Below are 27,451 nucleotides of genomic sequence, written 5' to 3'. Positions count from 1 at the left end.
CTGTGCAACCTTTAAAATTTTCATGTGCATCCTTCAGCTGATGCAGGTGGCTAACCAAGACACCAGTGCTGCCTTTCTCTCTGACTGCTCAGTCCAAAAAGGGAAAAGCAGTTCTAACATGCAGCAGATTTTCCAACAAGAATTGTAACTTGGAGACACTCAGCTGGGGTCTGTGGATCATCAGCCTGGCTCACAGCTTTGCTTAGGGTGAGCTGGAGCACAGCAATAGCACTGCTTCCTTTTATTCTGCTTCTAAATTGCATTAATGTCAGCAAAATTACCCTAAATACTAATAGCTTCCTAATAGCTCATTTCCATGTAAGCATTTTTGTTGTAGCTGACCCAGAATTTTATATGATTACAAATGAGAGAGAGGGAAGGTAAGAAAATCCTTGAAAGAGTTTATGAAATAAAATTTAATCCACATTCTGAAAAAATGACAACCATTCTAATTAATATCAATTAGATATTTGATTCAGGAACTGAACAGCCCAGACATATTGCTGGGTTTCAGGGACAGCTTCAAACTTAGTTTAATGCCATGTAGAGGAAATATGAATTTTCTTATCATCAATTGTGCACAAATAAAAAAGTAGGTCTAAAAAACAACCCCCTGAAAGTGAAACCTCTGAGTTTGGAAAGCAAACATAGTAGGATATATTGCAATTGTTTTGGTGTGGGCTGCTCACATTCTTAACTACAGTGGCTGAAAAAGAGAGACTTGCTCTTCTACTCCTTTTTGTGGTCCCAAGCTGAAGTGTTAACTAAACCAGCATGATAGTCATCTTCTGTCCTCTCCAGTTAACTGCCTGTCATTTCTTTGTTTGTCTTCTGGTGTCTTTGTTAAAATAACAGAAATATAGCATGGGAGGGAAAAAGGCAAGCAGCCTCAATAGTCTTCTGACCATGGAAAAATTCTCAGCTGCAAATACAGAAAAGTAGAAATAGTCTCACTGGATCAGAGCAGCAGTTAATCTAGCTCAGTGTCCAGTTTCCAATAGTGTAAGTGTCTCATGCCTTCAAGACAAAAAATGTTTGGAAGGCAATTATAAAATAACTTTCACACAACTTTACTCCCAGACACCCTATAAGAATTTCTTTAAAATTCCTTCATTAGTTTTACTTCTTAAAAGGAAATTTTATTTGTAGGCAAATATGCTTATATAAATATAAGTACATGCTGGGATGAAAGTTATAAGTCTGATTATTCCTGCAAATCCACACTATACTACTAGAGAAACAGAACTTTTAATTTCAATAAATATAGACCCTAATAATCTGTATGTTTATATCCCCTTTGAAAAAAGATTGTATATCTGTCAGACTCAGTAGAAGACTATATTGGGTTCTCAATACAGTAAAATACTGATGAACTGAACAGATATATTTATTTTAAAAATAAAGGAGGGTGAACTGATTAAAGAGGATGAACTGATACTTTAAATACTCAGCTGGCATTTGGGAGAGCTTATTTCAGTTCTTTACACTGCTGTGGACTTTCTTTTAGACCATGAACAAATCCATTAAGTTTTAGTCTCTCATTTGTAAAATTAGAAAAATAGTCTTGCTCCACGAGAGTATAGAGAAAAAACTCAATTAGAATATTTGCTTTTTGCTTCAATACTGAAAGAGTAGTTGAAGGACCATGTGGGCCCTCAGGACACCTCATTTTTTCATGTCACCAGGTCTTCATTGCTCATCATAGGATTCTGTCTCCACATTTTATGGGAATAGAGTAGAGCTTTTCCAGAGAGAGAGTCTAGATCTGTTGCTATCTAAGAAGGTAGATGGAAGGGCACCACCTCCACATTTCAGCTTGCCTGCTACATGTATGTGTTTGGGGATCTTTTGCATTTGGTTCCCAAAAATAAGGTAGAATGGGAAAACATTCCAATGTCCCATACATACAGTTCAGATTTAACTTATTTATTGAAAATTCTGAAGATTCTCCAGGCTATTTTTAGGGTCCAATAGCACACACAAGCTTGGCTTGCAAATGAATTTTGATTTCTGTTACTCAAACTATTCTAATTCTTGTTGATGTGTGCAAGGGAAAGACTCTATTTCTATCATTTCACTCTGCCTTTAGCACCATATCATGTAGCATATTTTATGAGAAGAAAACATTTCATAATTTCTACTGTATAATGTCCTGTGGAATTGGGAAGACAGTATATTGCTTAAATAGGTCTTGTTTGAAATACAGGTCCAACATTTAATGAAATCTGTGGGAGTTGCATTGTTATCTCAGAACAGCCATTGACTGAGGCCCTTCTATCAAAAGCTATTTCAGTGGGGACTAAAAACAACTGCAGACAAGAAAAAATCTCCCACAGTAATTTTAAATCTCTCCCAGATAGCTCAAAACTATTATCCACTGCTGTCAGTTAGTGCAGCAGCCTGTGTAGGCAGAGATACAAACTGCTCATAGTATTCTGAGCCAAATTCTTTCATGTTGTGAAGGTATTGACTTTACTGAGCCTGCCCGAGGGATGTATTTGGCTCAAAAGTAAAGTTATTTCTGCATTTAATTAGCAAAAAAATGTTTTGATTGTAAAGGCCAGAAATCCAGTCATTGGTTCCTTAAAATGCAAGTATTGCCAGTCAGAGGCACATCTGATCTTGAGCCTTTCTTCTTGGTAGCCAAATGGGAATTGCTCCTATTGACTGGGAAGAGAAATAGGTCCTGGAAGCAAAACCATGAATAAGTGTTACATGCCTTTGAACTCATTTTTCCCTTTACTCTGTGCCTTTTCCTTTGTTTTGTTCTGTGGAAGTACTTTTACTATACTTCTCTCTCTGTTTTAACCTTAACAACTCCCCTGCCATCGTCGCTCTACATTTTCCAATATTGTACACTTGGGGGAAAAGCTCTCGTGAAATACCAACCTCAAAGTGACCTTGAGTCAAGTGACTTTTTTTTGCCTTGTTCAGTGTAGCCGCAGCTATTGGAGCAGAAATGTTAGGATCAGATTAATTGTAACAACAGAGGCTTAGCACTGCTTCAGCCTGACCCCAACTCCCTGCCTTTTGGTCTTGGCTGTAATTTCTCGTAGAGCATTTGGCAACACTTGAGATAAATACTGCTGCATTTTGTTTCCAGGCCCTGACTGTGTTCTTTAACATTGTTGCATGATGATGGCTCTTGGTAAATTAACAGTTCCCACACCTGCACAGTCTCTAATCCATCCTCCTGCACCTTGTTTCATAGCTGGCATTGCAGTGAACTCACAGCTTGGTTACCATAAGGACAGTGTTTGGTTTCTCATTGCTTCAGAGTGGTGAGCCATCGACCTCGTTGGGGATTTCTGTTCAAGGCAGGCTCTTCTGACCACAGGAACTTCTTATTCAGACAGATGCATCTGAGGGGCATTTCCCAACTTCTGGGTTTCAAAATCTGGCTTCAATTCATGTATTTTAGGGCTACATTTTAGTTAGAGGTTTTAAAAATTCGTAGAGAACACCCATGCCCAAGCCTTTGCTGAGCTTAACTGGATTGGTTTTTATAACTTTCTTGGAACTGAACTAAAGAAAAAATACGTGACTATACTGATAATAATGTGGAAAATATTAAGAATAGCCTTCCAAACATAATGTAAGTTAAGGATTGGAGCCCAGCAAATCCATATAAAGAACTGCATGTATTCCTTTTTTGTTTTCAAAGGGTGCTTCAGGAAGAAGGTTCAGTTGGGTAAATGAGGACATTCACTTTGTGGTTTGTAATTTTACATGCCACTTAAGAAAAGTGTTCTCATTTGGCATATTTCATCTTTAAACCTGTTGAAATTTCAGCACAATTCCTTAAGTAGGAAGGGATTCAATCACCCATTAAATTGCTAAATAGTGAGACTATCTACTTAACTAACTGGATTTCAAACTTAGGTGTTAAAGGCTAATGGATTCTATTCTTTATGAAAGTACTTGTGTCTTAACTTCTTACAGATAAACAATTGCTTGCATTTGAAGAGATCAGTTATTTTTTAAGTGTGTATGTGTGTTTACAGAATAGCAGCCCAGTTCTCCATCAGTGAAACTGAGGCTGACTTAATCCTCACCTCAATGAAGGAATGATTTCCAGTTGAAGGAATTGTTTCTAATCCAATTTAGGTTGAGAAAAGTAGTATTTGGGTGGGGCAGAGAATTTTTAAGTGATGCCAGGCATAAGAAATTCTTTTTGTGTAAGTCTTTATTAACCATTTAATTGCTTATGACTTCAAAGTATCAGGTCCATGAAGACTGCCCAGCTCTCATTGTTTTTACTGCTTGGATTTGGCATCCAAGTATGTTCCGCTGGAATATTATTGAATTCTTTTTTAAAAGGAAACTTATTAAAGTCAAAACTATTCCTGAAATTGTATACACACATACAATGTCTTATTTGTAACCATTAATTTTCTTTTTATTTTATTATTGAAACAAAGTTGTTTGCAAGTGATAAGAGATATACAGCAAACTTGTATATCTGGTGGTTTCACCTGGAAAGCTGAAGAGGCTTCCTACAACTACATTTATGAGCAACCACTCTAGGATGCTTTTTGCAACCAAACACTTCTCCCCAACCCATGTTCTTCTTCCCTGGTTGTTTTGGGTGGGGCTTTTTTGCCATCGCTGGCAATCACATTTATTTCATACTGTATCCCCTCCTTTCACAGAGACAAGGAAAACCTTGCAGCAGCATCAGAAAACAGGTAATGTTTGCTGTGTTTGATTTACTTCCTGTTAAGAATGTATCTCCACTTTCTTCATATTGTTCTTACCTCAAAACCAGGAAATTTATACACTGTTTGAGCAGATTATGAAAGTAGAGGCTTCAGCTAAGTGGGTTCATTAGACATTTCTTTCTCATGAACTGTGATGTGGAACAGGTGGGGATTGTGTTTCTCAAAACTTATAAACCTGAAAAATAAGAAGTTTTAAATTAAATATTCTTGAAACGGAATGCTGTCAGTTTGTGATGGAGTTTTAAGAACAATTTCCATTTTAAACTTGATCTAGACTATTCAAGATGTATTTAAAATCTAAATAAGATTATCTTTTTAAGAACATTTGTATGTCAGATCTTGATTGATACTCAGTGGGTTATGAGGTTCAAAACACTCCCTCTGTAAGTTCTTTCATGTCAAGTTGTTTTCTCACAAAGGATCTCAGAACGTTTTGCAGTTAAATATAGGGATGTGTTGTTTTCAATTAGTTCATTTATTAAACCTACAAGTACTGATACACAGGTATTTCTTGAGTGAATCTGACAAGTTGTTTAATGGAGCAAAGAAAGGTCTCTTAGTAGTTAGTCATGAAAATAATTTTATACTACTGCTTTTCTCTTTGTTTTTGATTCCTGCCTCAGTGATATGCAACCTCTTTTTATTTTGGGGGTATTTTTTAAGACTGCTAATATTTGAGCAAAGGTTGCATAGTTAATATCTGAGTGCAAGCATTATTTGTTAATAATGACACAAGTAATGTCAACTGGCACTTGAACAGTTGGGAAAATTGATTTTTATTTTTAAATTAATAATTTAAAAAAGAAAGAAATAAACCCCTTGATTCCTGACTATAAATTAAATTGTAAAGAGCAAGCAATGCATGTTAGAATTTCACCTGCAGTTTCATTTGTGTAAAACCATTTATAGGACTATGCAGCTGCTTCACTGAAATCTCCTTTTCTTTTAACTATTATTTTATTTTGCCAGGAACAATTTCTGATATATGACTGGTGTTATTGTCCTCCTATGTTGCCTTAATCTTGTGTGATCTATCATACCACACCCTTTCTCCACCTCCATTACCATCACAGCTCTGCTTATTTTGATATTCATAGCAATATGATTTCCAGATTTAACACAAGGTACCTTTTTTAATTTGTCAAGCCTTTCCTGGTCTTAAGCAGTAATTAACCAATGAACTATCAAGATTACTTCATCTGCATTGTCATTATGATCTCCAGTCCATCTGTGGCTGGAATTCTGTCTGTTCCTAAAACCCCTGCTATTACCTAGGAATTGCCTCGTTTACAAACGCCCTTGTAATCTCTGTCACCCAGGCCTACAGGTACCGCGCATGCGCCCCAGTATGTGACCTCAAGTATTTGGCACCCTCCTAAGTCATCCACCAGGGATGCCAACACTGCCAATGCTCAGCCAGTGGCCTCCAAGGGCTCTGTGAGGCTTGGAGCAGGTACAAGCCAGGGGGAGGCCAGTGTTGGCCAGAAAGCCCCTCTTGCTTCATCCGGTAACCAAAGGTACACTGTGCCGTGTAACTGCATCACTGACCCGGTTTGGAGCTTTGCCATGGTTTGGTAATAACAACCTCTAACTCCTTCAGATGGAAATGTCCATTGCCTCAAAGCCAAGGTTCCAGTTCTTCCAATTCCAGCAGCTTCTGGTTCATGTGGGTGTTACATTTTCAGTGGCTCTCATAGGATCACACCTACAATTCAGAGACAAGTCATTAAGCATCTTCAGCAGAGAAGCAGCAGCTGATATTTCTGTATTTTCAGTGGTTTCCACAAACATTCCCATATTCAAATATTAAATCCTTACGCATTACAGTTTTCTCTAAATACTTTCTCTGGCACTTTTTTCCTACAAATGATGCAATAACAGATTTTTTTTCATATCCATTTTAGTTTTGGTTTTCTATATTTTTGATTCTTTGCAAGTGATCTGTTGGAGGATTAAAAACACAAAAACAATTCATGCATTACATAAAGGAGACTAAGTGCTGTTTTAATCATCCACTCCTTGTTATTGGGATAGAAAGTCTCAGAATTTAGGACTTCACCAAGAGAAAAAAGTATAGATTATACTTATATTTTAAATGTTAGAGTGCATTTGTTGCTGTGTTCTCATTATGGTTGTTAACCATTATTATCTTCTTAACCTCTACTGATCTGTGTTCCTTTTCATGAGTGAAAATCAGCTGAGAAGAGATGTGTGTTTGTTTTCATCCACCTAACTTACTTTTATGTTTGTTACCGCAAATATGAAGATGTTTGATTTTTTCAATGTCTTTTAAAATACAAAGTACTGTAAAAATTTAAGGTCTACAAAATTATTGTATTTAAAAACCGACCAACCAACCAAAAAACACTCTATAATATGTCATAATGAAGTTGTTGCATTAGATGATCTTTTTTATAAAGCAGCACTCACATTTACCAATTCTTGAAATTCTTCTGTTGTTGAATAACTAAAATAAAAAATCAGACTGAAAAACTAGAAAGGAGGAGGAAAAAAACCCAGTTTGGCTATAGTATTTGACAATATAGATAAAATTATGTAAAATTTATAGTTGCTCAATTACAACCAGTCAAGTCAGTCTTGAGCTCTTTCTATAATCTGGTTTTGAGAATGTTATCAACTGCATATAATTTATGTAACCAAACCACTCTGATTTTTATGGTTCTATCCACTTCATTTCTATTTATTCCAATTCCTTGTAATATATGTAATAGGTATTATGTAATATAATTAACATATTCTACCATGAAGGAAGGTAAACAAGCCTCTAACATTTTAATCACAAAAAAAGAAATATTACAAATACTATGCAAGATAAAATTTGTTTGTATTTCTTTTAAACTTTAAAAGGTATTCTAGTATATTTGGTTTTATGTTATGTGTATGGGTTCATTCTGTATAAATCTGTCTCCACATAGGTCCATGTCCACACATATGGATTGGTTTTTTTACCTTTATTTTCAGTATTTATCACTGAATATGTATTTTGGTTATTTTGTAGATTGTTATAATTAAATTGCAATTAATTAAGTTCACTGTTCTCTTCAAGGTATGAAGTCTTGAGTCTTCTGAAATTTGTAGTAAATTCCCTTTCACATCAGTGCAAATAGACAAAATGGGTGAAATCCTAGTTTGTGTCTTTTAACACATACATTGTTTTTAATACATACATTAAGTTCCATTTTTATGTACAGCATAGTTTCAATCCTTTCCTCTTTGCCAAATCAAAGATATGTAAGTTAAGTATGTAAGATGAAAACTGTGACTCCACAGCTTTTAATGGGGTAATTCTGGTACCCACTGTGGCACAGGGAAAATTTCACAGTGTTGAAATTCAGTACCAGATTAGCTGTGATGGATAGTACACAGCTACTCTGTTACACAGGCTGTGAAATTGATAGTCTGCTAGTTAATTGGAAGAATTTACATCATGAAATGCATCACGATGGAAGAAATCATCTGATTCTCAAATGCATATTACTATGGAAGAACTTCTGCAAAACTGTTACAAAACTTGGTATAAGGATTTGAAAGCCAGAATTGCAAACTGGATGATTATTTTCAGGAACTTACTTGTTATCTGCATAATTGTAGATGAATCTCCATAAGGGAGAAAATACTGATTTCCTGCTGTTGTTGAGGGCTGCATTCAACTTTGAGGTTCGTGGGTATAACAACCAGCTTCTGTTTCAGCTAATCAAGCAAAATATTCAGCTGAATTAAGACATCATCATGTAGACATTGAACCCTAGAAGAGGAGGAGAAGGACAGGGGAAACAGGACAGTCCCTTGTAGAACAAGGGGTATCCCAAATTCAGAAGTACCAAACACTTGTTCTAGTTCCTGAGGAATATAACTTGTGAAATCAGTACTTCTGAGAGAAGCAAAAGAAAATATGAGATAATTTGTAAATCTGCTCAGGAAAAAAAACTGAGAGAGAGAGAGTTGGAGGGCAAAGGTTGGCTGAAGAAACAGCTGTGGAGCTTTAAGGTTTCTTTTGTTATTTGATACTTGCTGTGCTCAGGAAGGAGCATTTTGGGCATTGGTACCTTGAGCAAGATAATTACTGAATACCAGCACCCTGATAGGAGTAATTTGTAAGAGCACAGAGATGTGACAATATGCTTATGACTTAGGTCTAAACAAGTAGATGTATATCCATTATGTTTCTAGGCCACTGCCCATGGACAGGACAACTATGTACAGTGATGCCCTGATTTAAAAAAAACCTGCTAACTTTGTTCCATTTGTCTGTCTGTAAGAGATGAGTAATTCTCAAATTTGAGAGAGGTGATGGAAGACATTAATAGATCAACAGGTTACTTAAATGGTCACAGGATACAAGACTAGATTATCATCATTCATTTCAATAAATTTGATGGAATTTATATGAGCTCACAAGACTGTGACAGGCTCTTCACAGCCATTTCAGTCCTGGGTGCCACATTTCCTACCACTGGCATCAGTGGGAGCACTGAAGTGCTCTTTAACAACTGGGGTAAATTTCAGTCAAGCAGGACCAACACTGCATTGCAGTCTGAACTGCACAATGGAAAAGGCTGAACAAATGTCTTTTTTTTCTTTGCATAATTGTGCTTTTCCCTCAGTAACCCAGCCAGCTACTATGTTTGCAGCTGCAGGTTCAAACATAGTAGGTTTTATGCTCTCCATGTAAATGCACGCCTTCTTAAGATGCTTCTTGTTTTATTTAATTGAACTCTAATTAGTACCCCTGTTGAGCATGCCCCAGTGGCTCCCAGTTCTGCTGCTCCTGCACCACATGCTTCAGCACCTCAGCCTGCTCCTGCTGCTCCAAACACAGCCAGCCTGATGGCAGCACCAGCCACCACCTCAGTAGTGCAAGAGGCTTTCTCATCCTCCTTCCAAAGGTAATGCTCCATTGCATTATACCCCTCTGGCTTTGGAAATGCTGCATACACATTCTTAGCTTAAGAATGTAGTATGAAAAGCTGTAACCTGGTTTATATGCTTTTATATATTTTGGGAGGGTGGGTTTTTTAGGAGGGTTTTTTTTTTTGGATGTGGGGGGGTTTTTTTCAGTTTTGTGATATGTTGTTCATGTTTGCATAGAATTTGCAAAATAAAACTGCCCTAAAAATAACTTCATTTTCAGAAAGCAAGTCTGGGATTAAAATTAGAAATGTTTTTACACTATTTATAATAAAACCAAAACAACTCTTCATCTTAGTTGCAGTGAATGAAGATTCTTTTAATAGTGTTTCTGCAGTAGGACAAGAAATGGAAAATCAGAAAATGTCATTTACTCACATGATTGAGCTTACTGTGTCACAGCATATACCAGTAAAACAGGGTGGACGCTTGATGATTGACTTGCTCTGTAAGTTAAATCAATTCATTTTTATTAGATTTATCTGATCTTTTTTTCCTAATGAGAATTAGCCTTTGAGCTGAAGTAAGTTTCAAGGAGATGCATTCCTAACACTTGTAGCACAGTGGGAGTTACAGTTGTCTATGAAAAACTGTCAGACAGCTTGTGAGGAAATGTGTGGGATTTCTGCAGCTGTCACATTACAGTCATTTTGGAGATAGTAAGAGTGAGTTTTTTGGTACATAATATTCTTTTATCTTTGGGGTTTGCTACATGAATATTTTGAAAATATGTTTATTTTAACATGCTTTTAAAATCCAAGGAAAAACACACTTCCAGTAATATAAACCACTTATAATTGAGACCTCAGAGGTATCATATTTTAGGTATATATAAATTGAATTGGAAATGTTCTCTTGACTCTACATCTTAATTAATTTGTCCTAGTTGACTTGCATTATGTGTATATACCAACTAATTAGTTTTTCACTTTAGTCAGTTTTTACCTAGCCATGACCTACCAGAATGCAGTGGTTTTATTACAGACAGCAAAGGAAGTTTGAATAAGATCTTATGCTCAAATTCAGAACTGGACTGAGAGGCACATAAAATCATGATAGGGTTTAAATAATTTTTATCCCTCAGTTGAAACCATAGCATGAAGAAAATGTACCTAGTATCTGCTTCAGACAAAAAAAGCCTCTACAAAACTAATAATTCCAATTACTTCTGGTTTTGATAGGCCAATCTTCTGTCTGGGACTGTGCACAGTAAAATGTTTCTCTTGTATTTAGACTCAAACATCTTCAGATCTTTCAGATAAAAGCATGTATCATTGACAAAAGTCCTGTCCTGTAATATTGTCTTTCTTAATTATTGATAGAGTCTGGTTTTAAAATGTTTCCATAATGTGTGCATTTTGCCTTGTGTTCTGTAGGAATGTGCTTGGTTGTGCTATTCTGTAAGTCTGCAGATGTGTGCTACAGAAAACCTGTTCCTGGTAACCATGCAGCAGTCTTCCTCTATCTGAATGCTGCCAGAGCTTGGTTCTGATGCCATGATTTGTGCCCCTGTTAAATCATTTTGTTCATGCCTTCATGCTTTTATGTGTCTTCTGCAGAGTTCTTGCAGCCCCCAGCTCTCTTTCCCAGCCTAAGCCTTTCCATGGGCCCAAGAACATGTCATTAGCAGCTTCCACTATTTCATCTGCTATCTCATCTCAGTCTAGGTATATCTGAAAAGCTCTCTTCTTTTAACCTAATTTGTTTTGATTTTGTATTATGCTCTCTGACATGAGGTTTTCAGTTTCTGAAGGGATTGAATTGGGAGAGAAAAAGAACAATGTGTTTAAAAGAACAACCCCTTCCTTATCTTCTGCATGACAGCCCAGCTAGGAAACAGCTATGTTTTAGATGTAGGATGTGTGACCACAAGGTCCTCTTGGAACAGAGGTTGGTTGGTTTGTACTGCTTTTGCCATCCTGAAATGAAAATAATTGTCTAGAAACACTGGATGAGAATCATGGACCTTTTTTTTTCTTGGTGAAAACACAGAATCACAGGAATCTTTTATCACTAGAAAGAGAGAATGCTGCTGTACTCTCACTTCCAAGGCTTTTCACTGCTTTCATAACACTTTGACAACTAACAGAGAAAAGCAGGTGATTTTAAGACTCATTTGAACACAATTTAAACAGTCTTAAGAAATAATAAAATATTAAATCAGCAATACATTTGAGATTGTAATTATCCATGTGTGTCTTATCTTTATATAAAAAAATAGTTAGGAATCACCCAAAGGTGATGTTTGAAATTGACAAAGGGCGCAAGTTTGAAGGTTTGAGCTTTAAGAAGTCAAGAAGTATAATGGTCTTTCTCAACTGAATTGCAGAACAGTTAAGTGCTTGGCACAGGAAGTATTCAGTAGCAGTTTGGTTGGCTTTACATCACTGAAACCAATGCAAAAATGAAATAGCTACAGAACAAAACATCAGAAGAGTTTTCAGTTTTAGGATGTGAACATGTCTGTTTCCAGCCATGGAACTTCCATAGGGGAAGTAACCCCAGTATGGAATTGATAAAACATAAGGAGTAAAACTGACTGCTGATGAGTGGAAGTACACCAATTGTAGCTTTAGTTTCCAGAAGCCCCTTCTACTCAGGTAAGGTTCCTTGCTTTCCAAGCAATAATAACTGTTTATATTTGGGTTTGCTTAAACACTGGCATGCAAAACCTATTTTTTCTCCTGAGCTGGAGAAAGTACTTTATTTTAGAGATTCTTTCAGCTGAAGACTGAAATCAGTCAGAAGATGAAATTAAATGGAAGCTTTGGTAGCTACTCTGTCCAGACAGAGCACATCTATTCATGTTTCACCAGTCTACGTCTTAGGATCCATCTAAATCTTTCCTAAGAGCTTGTTTTCATTCCTGCCTTGGAAATCATGGAATCATAGAATGGATCAATGGATCAGCCCAAGGGAATCATTGGGCTGGGAGGGATCTTAAAGATTATCTAGTTCCATGGGTAGGGACAAATTAAGCAACAATTTTGCATAATTTACATATAAACAACTAATAAATTAGTATAAAGATAACCAGTACTTGCTGACACCACTTGCATGTCTTTCTTAGAGCTAATGTAATGCTGTTTTTTGATTGAGCTTTCTTCCATTTCCCTTCAATTTCATATGCATTTAATGGGAGAAGGGAAGCAGTGTGAGGCCTTGAAACCATATGAATTCATTTGTAGTTATGTACCAACATGGACTAATCAGTGTGAAACAAAATTTTAAAGAGGATAAAAAGAAAGATGACATTGAAATATTGAGGCATTTGAATTGAAAGTAAATTAGTGAATTAGATTGCCATGGACCATTGCTGCTTTTCCTGCCCCTTTGAAAGGAAGTGACTTGTCTGGGGAGGGGAGGCTGTGTCTCCACTCTTGAAGGTTTTCAAGACATCACTGGCTAGAACATGGAGCAACCTGGTCTGACCTCAGAGCTGTCCTTGCTTTCAGCAGGTTAGATCAGATTCTTCCTGAGGCCTCTTCCAACCTCAAAGAGTCTGTGAGTCTATGAAAAACATCTGTCCATTTCAAAAAGAAATGTTCTAATCAGACTCCTAAACCATCTTGCTGGCACTTGGCCACATATAAAAGATGTACAGCATATCAATTTTATACACTGCTGCTTTGTCAGTGGATGACACAAGTGTGATGCTGTCATCTGCTTCCCTGTTACCAACAGGCAAATGTTATTGTCTTGGCTTCAGAAAGTCTTGGCACATAAGGGCAAATCAAAGACTTGTAGGACCTGTAAAAATTTGGTTCCCTGATAATGAAGTACAAGAAGTGAACTCTGGTTGGTTGGTTGGTTGGTTTTGGATGGCTGTCTTGCAGCTGGAATAGGTTCTTTATCTTGGTGCATTTCTTCCATGTATGTTTTAAAAAGTGTTGTGTATTATGGCTAGTGTATTCAAATGTACAGGACTAAAAATGGCCTCCAAATTGATTTATAATTCACATTTTTGAGCATCTGGTAGTTTTCATTTAGAAATCAAGTAATGCTTTAGCATGCCAAAATACAGACTTAAAAATACAGTTTTAGCTTGACAAATACCAGAAGAGTATTGAGCAATTAATATAATTTTACTTAAAAAAAAATAATTACACCACTGTTTTACAGGATGGGGGTGGCCTCAGGTAGATGAGGCTGAGATTTTATCACCATTATTCCAGTGTTTGGTGGGTTTTTCCCTTTTAGATTCTTTAAAAACATCCGCCAAGAAAAGGCGGGAGGCTTTCTTGATCAATATCCTTAACTATTTAAATCTGATTTTAAACTTTAGTAGATCCTGTTCTATAGTGACTTAGCTTTTGTGAGCATATGCATAACACTTAACATGAGTGAAATCTTTATAATGTTCCTGAAGAGGAGTGTTTGAAGTAAATCACTAATCTTTAACAGACTGTGTTACTCTTTTACATCTGCAGTGAAATCTGACTTAGTGTTATCTGTTCCACTTACAATCTTACTCAAAAGAAGCAAGCACAGCAGGAGAGTTTTGAATAAGCGTGAAGCTCTTCGGGGATGGGTTATTCCATCCAGAGGGTTGAAGCAGGGTGCCCCATACAACAGCACTCTGGGAACACAAAACCAGGAGAAACAATTATGGTTCTAAAAGTCAAGTGTAGCTTCTGATCCAGAGATTTTAATCCAAGCGCTGTGTCCATGATAAAGGGAAGAAGAAATCTTCTCCAGACGTTAGGAAAATATCTGGCGTAAGGCAGACTCCTGGTGGTTCTGGGAAATGTGGGCTGTGCCCCTGTGGGGCGGGATTGATGCTCTGTAGCCCTGCACTGCCCTCCAGGAGCTCTGTTCATTCTGAATCCTCTTGTTTCTCAGATCATACGTTGTGCAGGCTTTCAAGTACTTCCTGTATTTGCATAAGTGACTCATTTGTGTTCTGAAATTACTCTGTTTCCCCAAGGAAAAAAAAAAATCTACCTGTTTACCTAAGACTGTAGCAATGGAAAGGTCCTGCAAGACAAAAGTTGAACATGGTGGGTGAATGTTTCTGCTTCAACTATGCCAGCCTGTCCTTTCCATGGGGTTGTCCAAGCTGCCTCACAGGCTGGGGCACTTCCCTGATCTTTGGCCTTTGGTTCATTCAAGGTTTGCTTTTCAGATTCGATGCAGTGTAAACATGACACTGAGAAAAATCCCTTGTATTTTTTTCTGCTCACAAAAATAATTGGAGTTCCACAATCAAATAGCAAGATCAGATAAGAGTGCCTTATGGAGCTCTCAGCTCATTGACTTATGTTATCACTCGTCAGGTGTCACTGTGATTCCCAGCTTAAATAAGAAAACAAAATTTAATGTAATACTCATGTAATTATAAATATGCACATGTTGTTTACTTCAGCATTTAAGAGCTCTTCTTACTCATAGGAAATTCATGGTAGGGCAAGATATCCCAGTGTTTTGTGTATATTTTTTCAAATACCACTTTTGTCTCATTTTAGTTTCAACCGGCATTCTTCCACCTCCATCAGCTACCAGTCAAAGCAGAGGTATCAAACTGTTTTGTGCAGCTATTCTACCTTAAAAGCACTTAACAAACCAGTTTATTGCTACTAGTAGGCATCTAGTGAAGCGTTAACATAAAAATGATCTGCTTAGAAATATTTACTCTTTCTGACAACTAATAGTTTTCAGAGCCAGTATTTAATTTGCTGCCTGTCACATGCCATTGACTGCTACAGATAAATTCAATGAGGTTGCTTTCACTGCTTTTTGAGATGCCAGTGCTTCTTGATCCATTAAAGCATCTTCGGTGCTTACAACATCTTTTTATTCTTTCTTAATTTCCTTCTTTCTTGTTTCTTTTTTTCTTTTGGTTCTTTTAATCACATGCCATTTCCTTTTCTTCAGAAATTTTGATAAATCTTTTCTTTCACTAAACCCTTTAATGATGCCGTATAACACTTTATTTCTCTTTGATAAGCTTTCTTATCTTTCTTACTGTATTTAATATGCATCATACACATGTAAAAGGGTTAAAAGGATTCAGTACTACTTTTTATTTTGCTTTGATTTTGGTACTATAAACGGGGGGGGGGGTGTGCTGAATTTTGAATAACCATTTTTCTTCATGACAGTTTAAGAATTACTAATCTGGTTCAGAACTTCTTTGTTTATGTTGTGCATTAAGGGAGATTCAAGTGAGTCTTTCTAACCATTAAATCTGTGCACTTGGGAGTAGACTTTCCTGACTGGATGACATTTTCAGATTCAGGCTGTGCAGCACATCATTTTAAAATCTTTTGACCCACATTGTAAATATTGGGCACTGAGCTGTGTAGTTTACCCTGAGTAGCAGATTTTAAAGCAAGAACAAGTATTTAGCTGGTGTGTTTAGTTGATGGCATTTTGAGAGCCGTGGATGAAGCCAGAGTGCCCACAGTGTCAGCAATGGCCTCTGTCCAGTGATCCCAAGCACAGTGCCTTCTGAGGCATCACACAGGAGGTCTCATCAGGAAATAGACAGTAAGAATGGAACCCAGAAAGTTTGAGAGTGCTTAGAACAGCTTTGGCAGTTACAAAAGTACAGCAGGGTTCACAACAGAATTTACAGTGAATACAAACCCACTAAAATAGTTTATCTTGGAGAGTTGTGTTCACTCACGGTATAGTGGACCCAAATGCAGGCCTAAGCCCTAGACTAGGTACAGAAATAATTAGCTACAGCCATTGTAGCAATAGCTAAGTTTCTAGGTCTTGCTACATAGACAAAATAAAGTAGCCTGAGGCAGCAATGCTATGCAAACTAAGTCTATAGTAGAAACGCTGTCAGAGCAGCAAAAAGCTACATTGAGGACAGGTTTATTTTGTTCAGAATTAAAAACTGAACATTTCCATTCCTCAGAATGTTTCTTACCTGTACTGGAAGAAATCTGCTGGGTTTGCCATGTAAGATTGTTATGTGTTTTCTCCAGATGACATCTGTTTCCACTGTTAAAGAAAGTGGAAAGAAAGTAAAGTCAAGATGTACCAATAGTCTGGGAAAGATGGATGCTTCTTTTCATATGCTGACAAATGTTTTCCTACAGACAAACCTACTTTGGAAATAACTCATTAGCTGTCAGCACAAATAGATAGGGATCTACTTCATAGGGGGAGTGACACTGAAGGGAAAAAACAAGAAAAACTGTTTTCAGGGTGAGTAACAAGGATGTTCTGTAATGAGTAGGTTTTTCCTACTGCACACATCTCATTATCTGTTGCTTCCCTTCCTTGTACTTCTTTATTCTCTGTTGTTTTCACTGTGATGCTCTTTTAGCAGTCTGTGAAGCACAGGCACTACAAACAGAATCATCCCAAGTAACTGGCAGATAGAAGAGGCATATTTTTTAATCTGTTACTGTAATCAAACTAAGAATCACCATCAAAGCCGTAAGATAGAGAAAAACTCTTTCTTACTGATTTTTGGAATCCGGAGCAAATATTTTTATTCTAGGACTTCAAGAAAGTGCATCATAATATTGCATATAGTATGATTTTTTTTATGAAGGATGAATCTGAACAATAGGAAAATTAATGTAATTTTTTCAGTCTAAATAGGGAAAAGGGTTACTTTCAGAAAAATTTTTAAAGATTACGACAATATTTTTGAAAAGACTGTAACAGTATATAAATACTAATTAGCATTTGTAATAGTAGTAGTTATGCTGAGCAAGTATATTTTTAAGTCCACATGTAACTCATTGATTTATCTTAGACAAGACCAGGCCTTTTTGTTTGCAGAGGAACAGAAAACACAAACTTTGTATGCAGCTTTGTCTGAACCCTTGTTACTGAGAGTTTCAAATTTATCATATTCCCTCAGCAAGCTATTTTCTGTGATGACAACAGCAAACTTGCCATTACTTAAAATCCTTATTTGACTAATTTTTCTTTCCAAAGAATTGTCCAAGCCTTCCTTAGCAGTGACAAAGACTGATGAATCTCCCAGCATTCTCCCTTGGAGTGCTCTGGATGCTGCCAGATCTGTTACTTCATGATCAGTAACTTCTGCTGTTTATAAAGTTGTTCACACCTACATTTTGCTTTTAGAAACACAACCCAGTCATATACATCAATGCCAATTTCTGGAGGCTACAGTGAAAGTCCTGCTCCTTCTGCTGCTTCAAAAATGAGAGTTGTTACTACTGCCAGCATAAAGCCCTCTGTCTACCAGCCAGGTAAGGAGCCCTCAAAGTACTGAAAAGATTCAGAAAAAAATGCTCACACATTTCTTTTGGAAAAAGAAAATGTAGAAAGCACACATTTTGTACAGAGACATACCAGAAAGTATTTATACATGTGGGGTCTAAATGTTGCTAGTTTTGCCTCAGATTATCTGAAGATTGAGGATTATGTTGTATTTGTATTCTACTTCAGAGTTAAAATGTGAAACAAGCAGAGGGTAAAATAAAAGCAAGGGAAAATTCTAATAAAAATGTGTAGCCTGATTTTTCAGAAGAAATAAATTTGAAAAATAACACAGTGCATCCAATTAGGAGCCAAGTGACACTACAGAATTGAGAAAATGGCTAAGAAAAAGAATGCACAGTTCGGGAAGGTGGTAAAATAAGTGGAGTTTGCTTGAGTATGTTATACTTGCAAAATAGGTAAGACCATATATTGAATTTCTCAAACTTAGGCTTATATTTGAAATAAAGAATGAGGTATTTAAGCACCTCATAATGCTATTCCTTTTCCCAGAGACAGTAACTTAAGGAATATATTTGGTTATTCATTCATTTGGAAAATATGCTCCTTGATATTATTTACATTCCCTTGGTATTAATGTATTACAAATGGACTGAGCTTCTAAAATCATTGATGACCAAAATGTGAACCTTCAAACTGAATGAATTAAATGAGACAGCAATATAAGTCTAAAGGCAGTTCTGTTTCAAATTAAGGTTTTTCTTATCTTAGTAAGAGAATTAAAAAGTTGATTTATATCTTTACAGTCAAATAAACATGAAAAGGCCAACAATTATAACAGTCTTAAGCTCTGTCTTCTGTAAGGTTCTATTTCTGGATCTACTGAAATTAAATGTAGGAATTTTAGTTAGACATAAAGCAGACAGACAAATCAATTGATCTTTATATTTGAAACATAAAGGTAGAAAAAGTCAAGTCAGAGCTCTCATGAGCTATTTAAGGGTCTCAAAGTAAATAAACCTTCAGCTCCTCCTCACTTGCTTTTGGTTAAGTGCATCAGTGTATACCAGGTTCTCACTCAAGGCAAATGCTATTATTTTTGACTTGAAAAGATGAGGACAGCAGATGTATTTCTATCATGCAGAAGAGAGCAAACTCTGGCAAGTCAAAATATCTCCTAAATACACTGGCTGATGTTAAGCCCTGTGCTCATCTGGGGAAGTATAAACTCCAGTTTGATGTGCAAACCTGCCACAGAAATATATCTGCAGCTGTTTCCAGATATTGGCTGGATCTGATAAAGTCAAAGCTGGCTGTTGAATTCTACTTGGAATAAGGGAAAAGGCTTTTGTTTTCTCCTGGCTTGGGCATCTTCTTTGCACTTCCTTACATTGCTAGTGTTCCTTTGCAATTCCTTATGTTGCTGCTTTTGAGCCTCATTGCCTCTCAATACAGGCTTAAATAGTTGGCAGAGAAAGAAAAGTCCTCCTGTACTGTTTAGGAGTTTGAAATATCCAGTAAGGGATTCTAAAATGCCTTCATAATTGAACCCTGAATGACTCAGGTACAAGAGAGGTTCCAGGCAGAGATTTCAGGGAAGATGGTTGGCTCTTGTGTTGGTATTTTATAAGTGTTATATATTTGATGTAGTAGCACTTCAGAGTGGTTTTGGAGCATGAGCTGTCCTCAGAGACAGTTGCAGAGCAAATGGGAAATTGCCACTTGGGAAGAAATGGAGGAAATAGCATTTCCTGTCACAGATGGGAGAATCAATAGTACTTAGAAACAAACCACCAAGACAGAAAACTTCCTCATCCAACATTGTCAATGACTGGCTTCCCTTGCAAATGTGGGGCAGCAACTTCCAGATTAAAACACCAACTAACAGGCTCATATATTCAATATAGAGACTCCTGAATCACTGAGAGGATTTACAAGGCTATTTTAATGTCTGATTGAAAATAAAACCCAAACAAACTGAAACAAATCTCAAAATGAAACTGCTTTTTTGAGTATCTGGCTCAGATGGGATTTATCAGGCAGTCTGCACTTTCCCTAACCTAATTCAGGAAATTTTCTGCTGCTAAAGGTCTTTTGTTTTTTCCAGTAGAGTAAGCTGGGAACTCTGAAAACTTCTCCCTAAATTTCATACCCCGTGTTTTAAAGGCTTCTCTTTTGAGCAAGGCCCACTAGATGGCAGAACATATCTGGGTATCCCTTTCCCGCAGGCATTCCCAGACCAGCATAGCCTTTCACGTATCCCAAGCAGCTCCTGCTCCACTTCTGTACCACGAAGTAACACGATGCCTAAATGTAAGAAAGCAGATCTTTCCTTTTAAATCCCTGCGTCCAGCTGGGCCTACTTGTGTATGCAAATCAGTCAAGTGTAAAGGCCTGATCTGCTCTTTGAGGAATTGCTAGAGAGATTCCCGCAGTTCTTAATGAACTTTATAATGAATCCTAAGCACCTTCAGTACTACAACAGCAGCTTCCACACCATTATTTCATTTATAGTTCCCATAAATAAGAATAGTGTCTCCTTATAAAACATCATCTGCTCTGTCATCTACTCTGTACTGTAGCAGTATATGGGAAAACTTAGGGATTCAAGGATGTGGCCACTAAGTGTAGAACAAACCATATCAATTGTGGTTATTAATTTATTTTGTTACTGATAATAATAAAGAGTAACACTTGTGTCATCTACTTACAAAGGGAAGAAAAGAAAAAATGTTCTCACAGTGCAAGTCTGTACGACAAAAGCATTTGAGACTCTATAAATCTTTGCTTTACTGCATGAGTCCTGGTAATGTGCCTTTGTCTGGAGAAAAAATGGCCATAGGCCATAAATGAAGAGCTGAGGGGAAGAATTCCAGCTTCCCCAGAAGCAAGGAATTGGCTTGTTCCTACTCCTGTTAAGAGAGACCTCTTCTCCTGCCATTCTCTCAGGACAACAATAATACCATTCATTCTTTCCTATTCTAAGAGAACATGAGGACTGAGAGAAGCAAGGTGATAGAGGCTAAGTTGCTGAATTATTTGAAGTATTCATTTTTTAACAGTTAATGTTCAACTCATAAAATACTGGTATTTTGAGAATATATTCTCTGATATACTGAATCTTAGTACTTTTTTAGCAGCAAACAACCCCTTTTTTCTCTCCTGATTAGTGTTGGAAGACTTTTTGAAATACATAAATGTTCAAAGTGAATATGTATGACAGTAGCTACTAAGACAAAAGAATTGTTCATATAAGCTTAGGGATGTACTTCTAAGAAAATAAGAATTCCCTTTTAATAACAATTGTCAAAATCTCAGAGTTAGTGAAATCTTTCTCATGTGTTGCAGTGATACTATTTTGAAGCAATAGTAATTGCAGCTTGTTCACAGGAGGAAAATGTATTGTAATAAATCAGGCCTGTAAAATTAAATTTTAACAGCTGAAAAGAGAACTCGGAGCAGATGCAAACATCCAGCAATTGTCATTTTGCACTATTGCTCTGATACTTTATTTTAGTAGCTGGAAAAAATCCTATTTTGTTGTTTTATTTTACTTCTTTTTTTTCTGTTTCTTTATTTTACTGCAGCAAATAGAAAAGAAAGAGTGAAAAGAAGTAGAAGGTAGAGAGAATGTAATGATGTGAGCTGAAGTCACCTTGTTTAATTAGCCTCATAGGTGGGAGCCTTATGAACTCATCAATTAGAGATTAAATATTAACTTCTAATTTTGCCTATCTTAATACCATAATACATAAATAGCAAGAGCCTCAGGATCTAAAGAGATTGCATATAAACTCTGTTCTGAAATCTTTAAATACTGTTTACCATTTCCAAGTTAAAAAAAAAGAAGCCTCAAGCTAAGGTGGGATACAGTTTCATGAAGGAGAAACATTGCTGATGCTGTACCATAAGAAATTTTTATCAAGAAAATGCACTAGATTCAACTCTGACCTCAATAAAAAGATCCCAAGGGTGATCACAGTGCATTGATATATATGCAATTTAAGCACTTGCAAATTGCCAATAATCATTGGAAGTTATTATGTGGCAGGGTGTGGGCTGAAGAAGCAGTGTTAAGTTGAACATAAATTTCTCACCACTTAATTATTCAGAAAGATCTATGTTACTTTCAGAACCCTCTTGGCTGAAATACCTTTCTGCCTGCAAGGCCCTTGGACCTGTGCATGTTGTATTTGGTTGTGATTTTCTTGGTGCTGGGATCTACTGTGTGGAATGCTTGCCCAGACTGCTGGAGAGCTGGCTTCTGTTCCCAAGCCTGTGCTCTCTCATTTGGGCAAAACACTTCAGCTCTCCAAGCTTCTTTTCAATCATTTGCTTTGTTTTCCTTGCAAAGGGAAACTGCTTTTAGTGCTCCTGTACTTGGCAAAGTGAGGCTGTTTCTTGGGCAGTAACTTCAGTTCTACATAATGCAAGATCTGGCATTTTGAAAGGAGCAGGATAATGGGAAAACTTGTCAGTATGTGCAGGCCCTGGCTCCTGCTTATTTTAATGTGATAAAACTGCACCCAAGATTAGAGCCTGGTGCACACAAACACAGAGACAGACTGCACTGAGGGTTTTATGTGCTAGTCAAAGGGTGGAAGAGAGAAAGGATAATATTCTGGTTTACACACAGGAACTGAGGCCCAGACACTCTTTGCTTTGCTTGAAGTTATACAGGAAGTTTGTGGCAGAGCCAAGAACTGAACTGAGATCAGTCATAACCACAAGTCTGGCCTTCCTCTAAGTGCTGTTGGCTTTATCTTGCTGGTCATGTGAGCTGAACTGGCTCCTTCAGTATTGCTTCCAGTGCTCTCTGTTTTCCCTGTGGGAGCTTGTTTTTCTTCAAAAACCTAGGAATAAACCTCCAAATTATAGATAACAGTGACATCTGTAGAACATGTTGTATTTTAATTAATATAATGAGATCAAAAGTTAAGCATAACTTACCGAAATTCTGGGGAATTCTATCTAAAACTTTACTATATTATCAGGCTTTTATATTTTTAACCTGTCTTAAACAGAGTTTATGGCAGTCGTTGACATTATCACACAATTGTCATATCCATTCCTTCAAGAAAATTAAGAGATGATCTTGACAATGGTCTCCATAAAATCTGTAAAAGCCAGTAGGCAATGATTTCTGTAATGCACGTGTATGAGAAGTCAGTGATTGTGCTGATACCCTTGACTTCAGACCAGAATAAATGAGCAACAATGAGACAGGCCATAATGAGCTATCACCTAAAGCTTTTTTTGTATGGATGTCGTGGAGTACCCTTTGGTGGGTGTTGCTGTATTGACAGTAGAGGAAAAAGACTTTAAAATCTTTCTTGGTTTCTTTTGGAATACTTAAAACAGCGCCAGCACCAGTTCATTCCTACACCCCTGCCAACACGGAGCCTGCGAGTCGCCCTCCCTGGGTAACAGATGACTCCTTTTCCCAGAAATTTGCACCTGGAAAATCCACCACCACCGTCACAAAGCACATCCTACCAAGGGGTGCTCCGGTGCTATCTCCTACCACAATTCCTGCTTACCCGTCTCCAGTTTCAACTTCTTCCCAGCCCCCTGCCTTAGCCCGGGGAACAGTTCAGAGGGCGGAGCGTTTTCCAGCCAGCAGCCGAACTCCTCTCTGCGGGCACTGTAACAGCATCATTCGGTAAGGTCGTGGGCCTTTGAAGAGGGATGAAGCAGAAAAAAAAGTATCAGAGAGACTGGTTATTGTACATTAATATACAGTTCCAGAGCCTAAGACTCTGTTAAATTACCCAGCAGGGATGTCTGTTGTCTGCTTCATTAATTTAACATTTCCAGAGCTCATTTTGTTGTTGTGTGTTTCACTTTTTATCACTGCAGCATTATACATGCTAATTGTTTGGCTCTTGGGTGCTGCAGCAAATCCCTGCTTGATTTTAAGCAGGTTTCTGGTCCTAAGGTAACCCTTTGAAGGAGGTTTGTGCAACTTCTTTGGGAGAGTTAGGGGGCTGGGAGCAGAGGGGGGGTTGTGGAGAGAAATGGAACAAGGTATCATTTTGGAACAGCAGCCAAATGTAATTGTTGCTTTTGTGTCTGGAGAAAGATAATGCCTACACTCTATTACCAGGGATTCGTAGCTTGCCTCTCCCTTCTCTCCCAATTCATTCTGCTGGACCAGTGCCTACTGTTAGCCTTTGCACTGCTATCCAACTTTAAGTAATCCATGTTTAATGACAGTCTTCCCCACTAAAAGGAGCTAGTTTGGTGATGTGGAACTGCTGATTATTGTCCTTAATAGATTCTGGAATGGAAATATTCCAGTAATAATCATTATATCTAACTGCAATCACCAGAGTCAATCACCAAAATGAATTTAATGTGTCTTCCACATAACAAAACAGCAAGTTGTCACCTGATAGTCTGACATTTCTAGAACATGCTGCGCGCAGTGCTGTCAGACAGAAAGAAGGTAGGATACTTTAGGAGCTGTTGTGGGGTGTGGGTGTGTAAAGATGGAAATTTGCCTGTTATTTCATGCTTTCAAATAGTAGCATTGTCTTCTGTTGCCTTTGGCCTTTTCTTCTTGCCTTTGCATCTGCTTACAAAGACCACTTATAGCTATGCAGATATGAAAACAATTGTTTTTTCCAACAGCTGTCTGTAAATGCGGTGTACAAGATCAAACAATAATGAAATGTTTTAACCAGTGTGTTTTGAGTAATGGTCTTGAAAAAGACCACTTCTGTTCAGGTTTCTGAATATGATTTTAATTTGCACCTCATGGTTCAAATAGCTTCTTTCACATGTACATGCTGTCTGAGAAAGTGGGTTTGCAATCAGGGTCATTCAATCTTTTTTTCACAATACAAGTAAGATTAAACAAGATTACAAATAAGTTATGATTGTTTCCAGAGGTCCTTTCCTGGTAGCCATGGGTCGCTCTTGGCACCCAGAAGAATTCAATTGTGCTTACTGCAAGACATCCTTGGCTGATATGTGCTTTGTGGAGGAGCAGAACAGTGTGTACTGTGAGCGCTGCTATGAACAGTTCTTTGCACCGACCTGTGCCAGATGCCACACTAAGATTATGGGGGTAAGAGAACAACAGTAACCCTTTCTGCAACTGCCTGGATCCCTGAAATAGTGAAATAGTTTTGACTGTAAGCAGTGAAGGCAGATGTTTTATTATTTCATCCTTTTAAGACTTATTCCCTGACTTGTTGATTATTTAATAATGAGAAACATATTATTTTATAATATTTTTTTCCATCAGAAGTCTTGGATATTTCTGTACTTTATTGAGCTCATAGAATATGTAATCCAGGTACCATCTCAGTGAGTGTAAAATAATACTTTCTGGATCGTTTTTTGCTATTTGCTACACACTATGTTACTTTTATCTCTCTCTTCTTTATAGTAAGAGACTTGAATTGGGTTTTTGTTTCTTACACAGGATTTAGTCAAAATTTCAGTAGAGAAATCAGTGATGTTGGGAAGAGGCCCATTGCTCTTGTTGCACCTCACTGTTAGTTGGCAGCACAGGTGTTGACGAATTCTGCTGGTTTCTTGTAGTTTAGAAAATACAGAATAAATACAAAGATCTGAATTCCACAAAGCAAAAAATACATGCCACTTTTGTCTTAAAGGACTAATGTACAAGTAAATGTACAATTTAATTTGCTCTCCACATACCTCAGATGGTGGTGAGGTTGGAATACCATCAATAATTTTAGCGGTGTATTTATGCATGCAGTTGTAGGGAATGTATGACTCAGATGAAGAAGCAAGGAGTCCCCCACTGGTTTTTCACTGCTTAGCTGTCACCTTTTGACATCTGTCCAAATGCTGGCATTACAGATGCTCTTCTCTGCAACTGGCAATTAGGGGTGGCAGCATCAGACATTGATGGTGAAGCTCTGGCTCCAACCAAGTCTTGTTTGCTACTGCAGCAGAAGGAGTAATTTATAGCAGAGTGCTGACTTAACCTACCTAATGAATGCTGGCACAAATCAGTTTCCCATATGGATTTTCATCAGGAAAATAGCAAAGATGCCAGCTGCCTCTATTCATATTAATAAGATTTCTCAAGCTATTTTTGCTTCTTACCTCACTGAGGTTCATAAATGGATCCAAACCTATTTATCAGCAATAGTTGTTTTGCAAACATTAACAGAAGTTAATGAATCTCAAATGGTGATTCTCTAATGAGATATATGGCAAATCTAAATTAGACTATTCTTTCTATTCACTGGATTGAAAGCATGGAAGATGACTTCAATCCATTTTCTCATAATCACTGGACATTAAAAACAAACTTTAAAAGAGAAACAGAGTCTATGTGTATAATTGGAAGCAACATAAAATAGGATCTAGCTTCTCAGCTGGTATAAATCAATGCTGTTTCACTGAAGTTAACAAAGTTAATTCACAGCAGTTATGCAGCTGGCCCTTTGAAATCTGGGCTGTTGGACAGAGATATAATGTCCAACATCATCCTGGCTACACGTAACATTGACAAATTAGCAGGTAAGTGTGCATCAGAGCCCAGTACAGCAGCTTTTGGACTTGGAAGACTTCTGTATGACAAAAGAATGAGGCAGTAATAGAGATTTCTCCATACTGGACAGAAGTAAGAGACTGATAAAATCTAGATGTGCTCAGTTGAAGAAAACATCAGAAAACACAGAATTGGGGTTTTTTTTGTGATAAACATGTGACTTAGGAACAGACATGCACACTCATTTTTGCTAATCATATAAGTTAAAAGAACCTTTCCTATTTTTTTTTTAGATTTTTACATTAGTTTGTGAATTGTTCTTGTAAGAAGCATAAAGAAATTAGTACAGAATCTGTATCATTTTGAAATAACAGACTTACACCACTTATTCCTCGTCTTAGAAAATTACTCTTTGAAATTTATTTAACAAATCATACTCTTGCATTGAAGAGTTCATACTGGTCATGGAGAAAATAATCAGAATCTTTGTGCAGAATCCCTCCTGCAATGGGGACTGGGCATGTTGATACAAACTGCTGGCTGAACCATGTTTTTTCACTTTGGCAAATACATTGTTCTAGAAAGCTTGCTGTCCTATTTCCTCTTTCTTTCCAAAAGGAGCCCAATTTCTGTCAATTATTTCTTTTGTGGAGGGGAACTGGCTGATACAGAAGGAAGAATTTAGAGCATCTCTGCCTTGTGTTTGTTCTCCAGGAGGAAGTTGCAGGGCTGGCTATTCTGCTGGAGATTTTTGTTTGTTTGTTTGTTTGTTTTACAGGAAGTGATGCATGCCCTAAGACAGACTTGGCACACAAGTTGCTTTGTCTGTGCTGCTTGTAAGAAGCCATTTGGGAATAGCCTGTTCCACATGGAGGATGGGGAGCCCTACTGTGAGAAAGGTATGGCAGTCTGGACAGTTCTGCACAGTAATTGTGTGCTTCATGTTCATGGAAGCAACGTAAGAATAAAGCAGCTGGGGAACAAAATAGTAGGAGTTCCCCATCCAGCATGGATTTTGTTTCCACTCTCCACACATGCAAGTGTTTGTGTCTGTATTTTTCTCCAGTCTGTATGAGAGAATGGCAAAGCACTGGCCTTTGCCTCAATGTCCACAATGCCTTTCCTCACTTCTCTCCCTTATGTATTATCATACTTTGCACTTCCTTCCCTA

At 37.4% G+C, this 27,451-nt stretch overlaps 1 protein-coding gene across 3 annotated transcripts in view; it reads left to right on the top strand.

The window, feature by feature from the left end:
* LDB3 (LIM domain binding 3) overlaps positions 1 to 27,451 on the top strand; it is a 107,452-nt gene that overhangs the window by 73,041 nt on the left and 6,960 nt on the right. Inside the window, exons 8-15 of one of the 3 annotated variants that reach the window (XM_031062528.1) lie at positions 4,653 to 4,688; positions 6,041 to 6,238; positions 9,467 to 9,628; positions 11,210 to 11,317; positions 17,706 to 17,833; positions 23,166 to 23,466; positions 24,696 to 24,876; positions 27,059 to 27,179. In XM_031062528.1, coding sequence (XP_030918388.1) covers positions 4,653 to 4,688; positions 6,041 to 6,238; positions 9,467 to 9,628; positions 11,210 to 11,317; positions 17,706 to 17,833; positions 23,166 to 23,466; positions 24,696 to 24,876; positions 27,059 to 27,179 — 1,235 coding nt within the window. The remainder of the gene's footprint in view (positions 1 to 4,652; positions 4,689 to 6,040; positions 6,239 to 9,466; positions 9,629 to 11,209; positions 11,318 to 17,705; positions 17,834 to 23,165; positions 23,467 to 24,695; positions 24,877 to 27,058; positions 27,180 to 27,451) is intronic. The other 2 variants (XM_031062517.1, XM_031062513.1) reach the window with 2 other exon arrangements.

The sequence above is a fragment of the Geospiza fortis genome, unplaced genomic scaffold (assembly GCF_000277835.1).
Source record: "Geospiza fortis unplaced genomic scaffold, GeoFor_1.0 scaffold130, whole genome shotgun sequence".
NCBI lineage: Eukaryota > Metazoa > Chordata > Aves > Passeriformes > Thraupidae > Geospiza > Geospiza fortis.
This window is presented reverse-complemented; position numbering and strand designations above follow the sequence as displayed.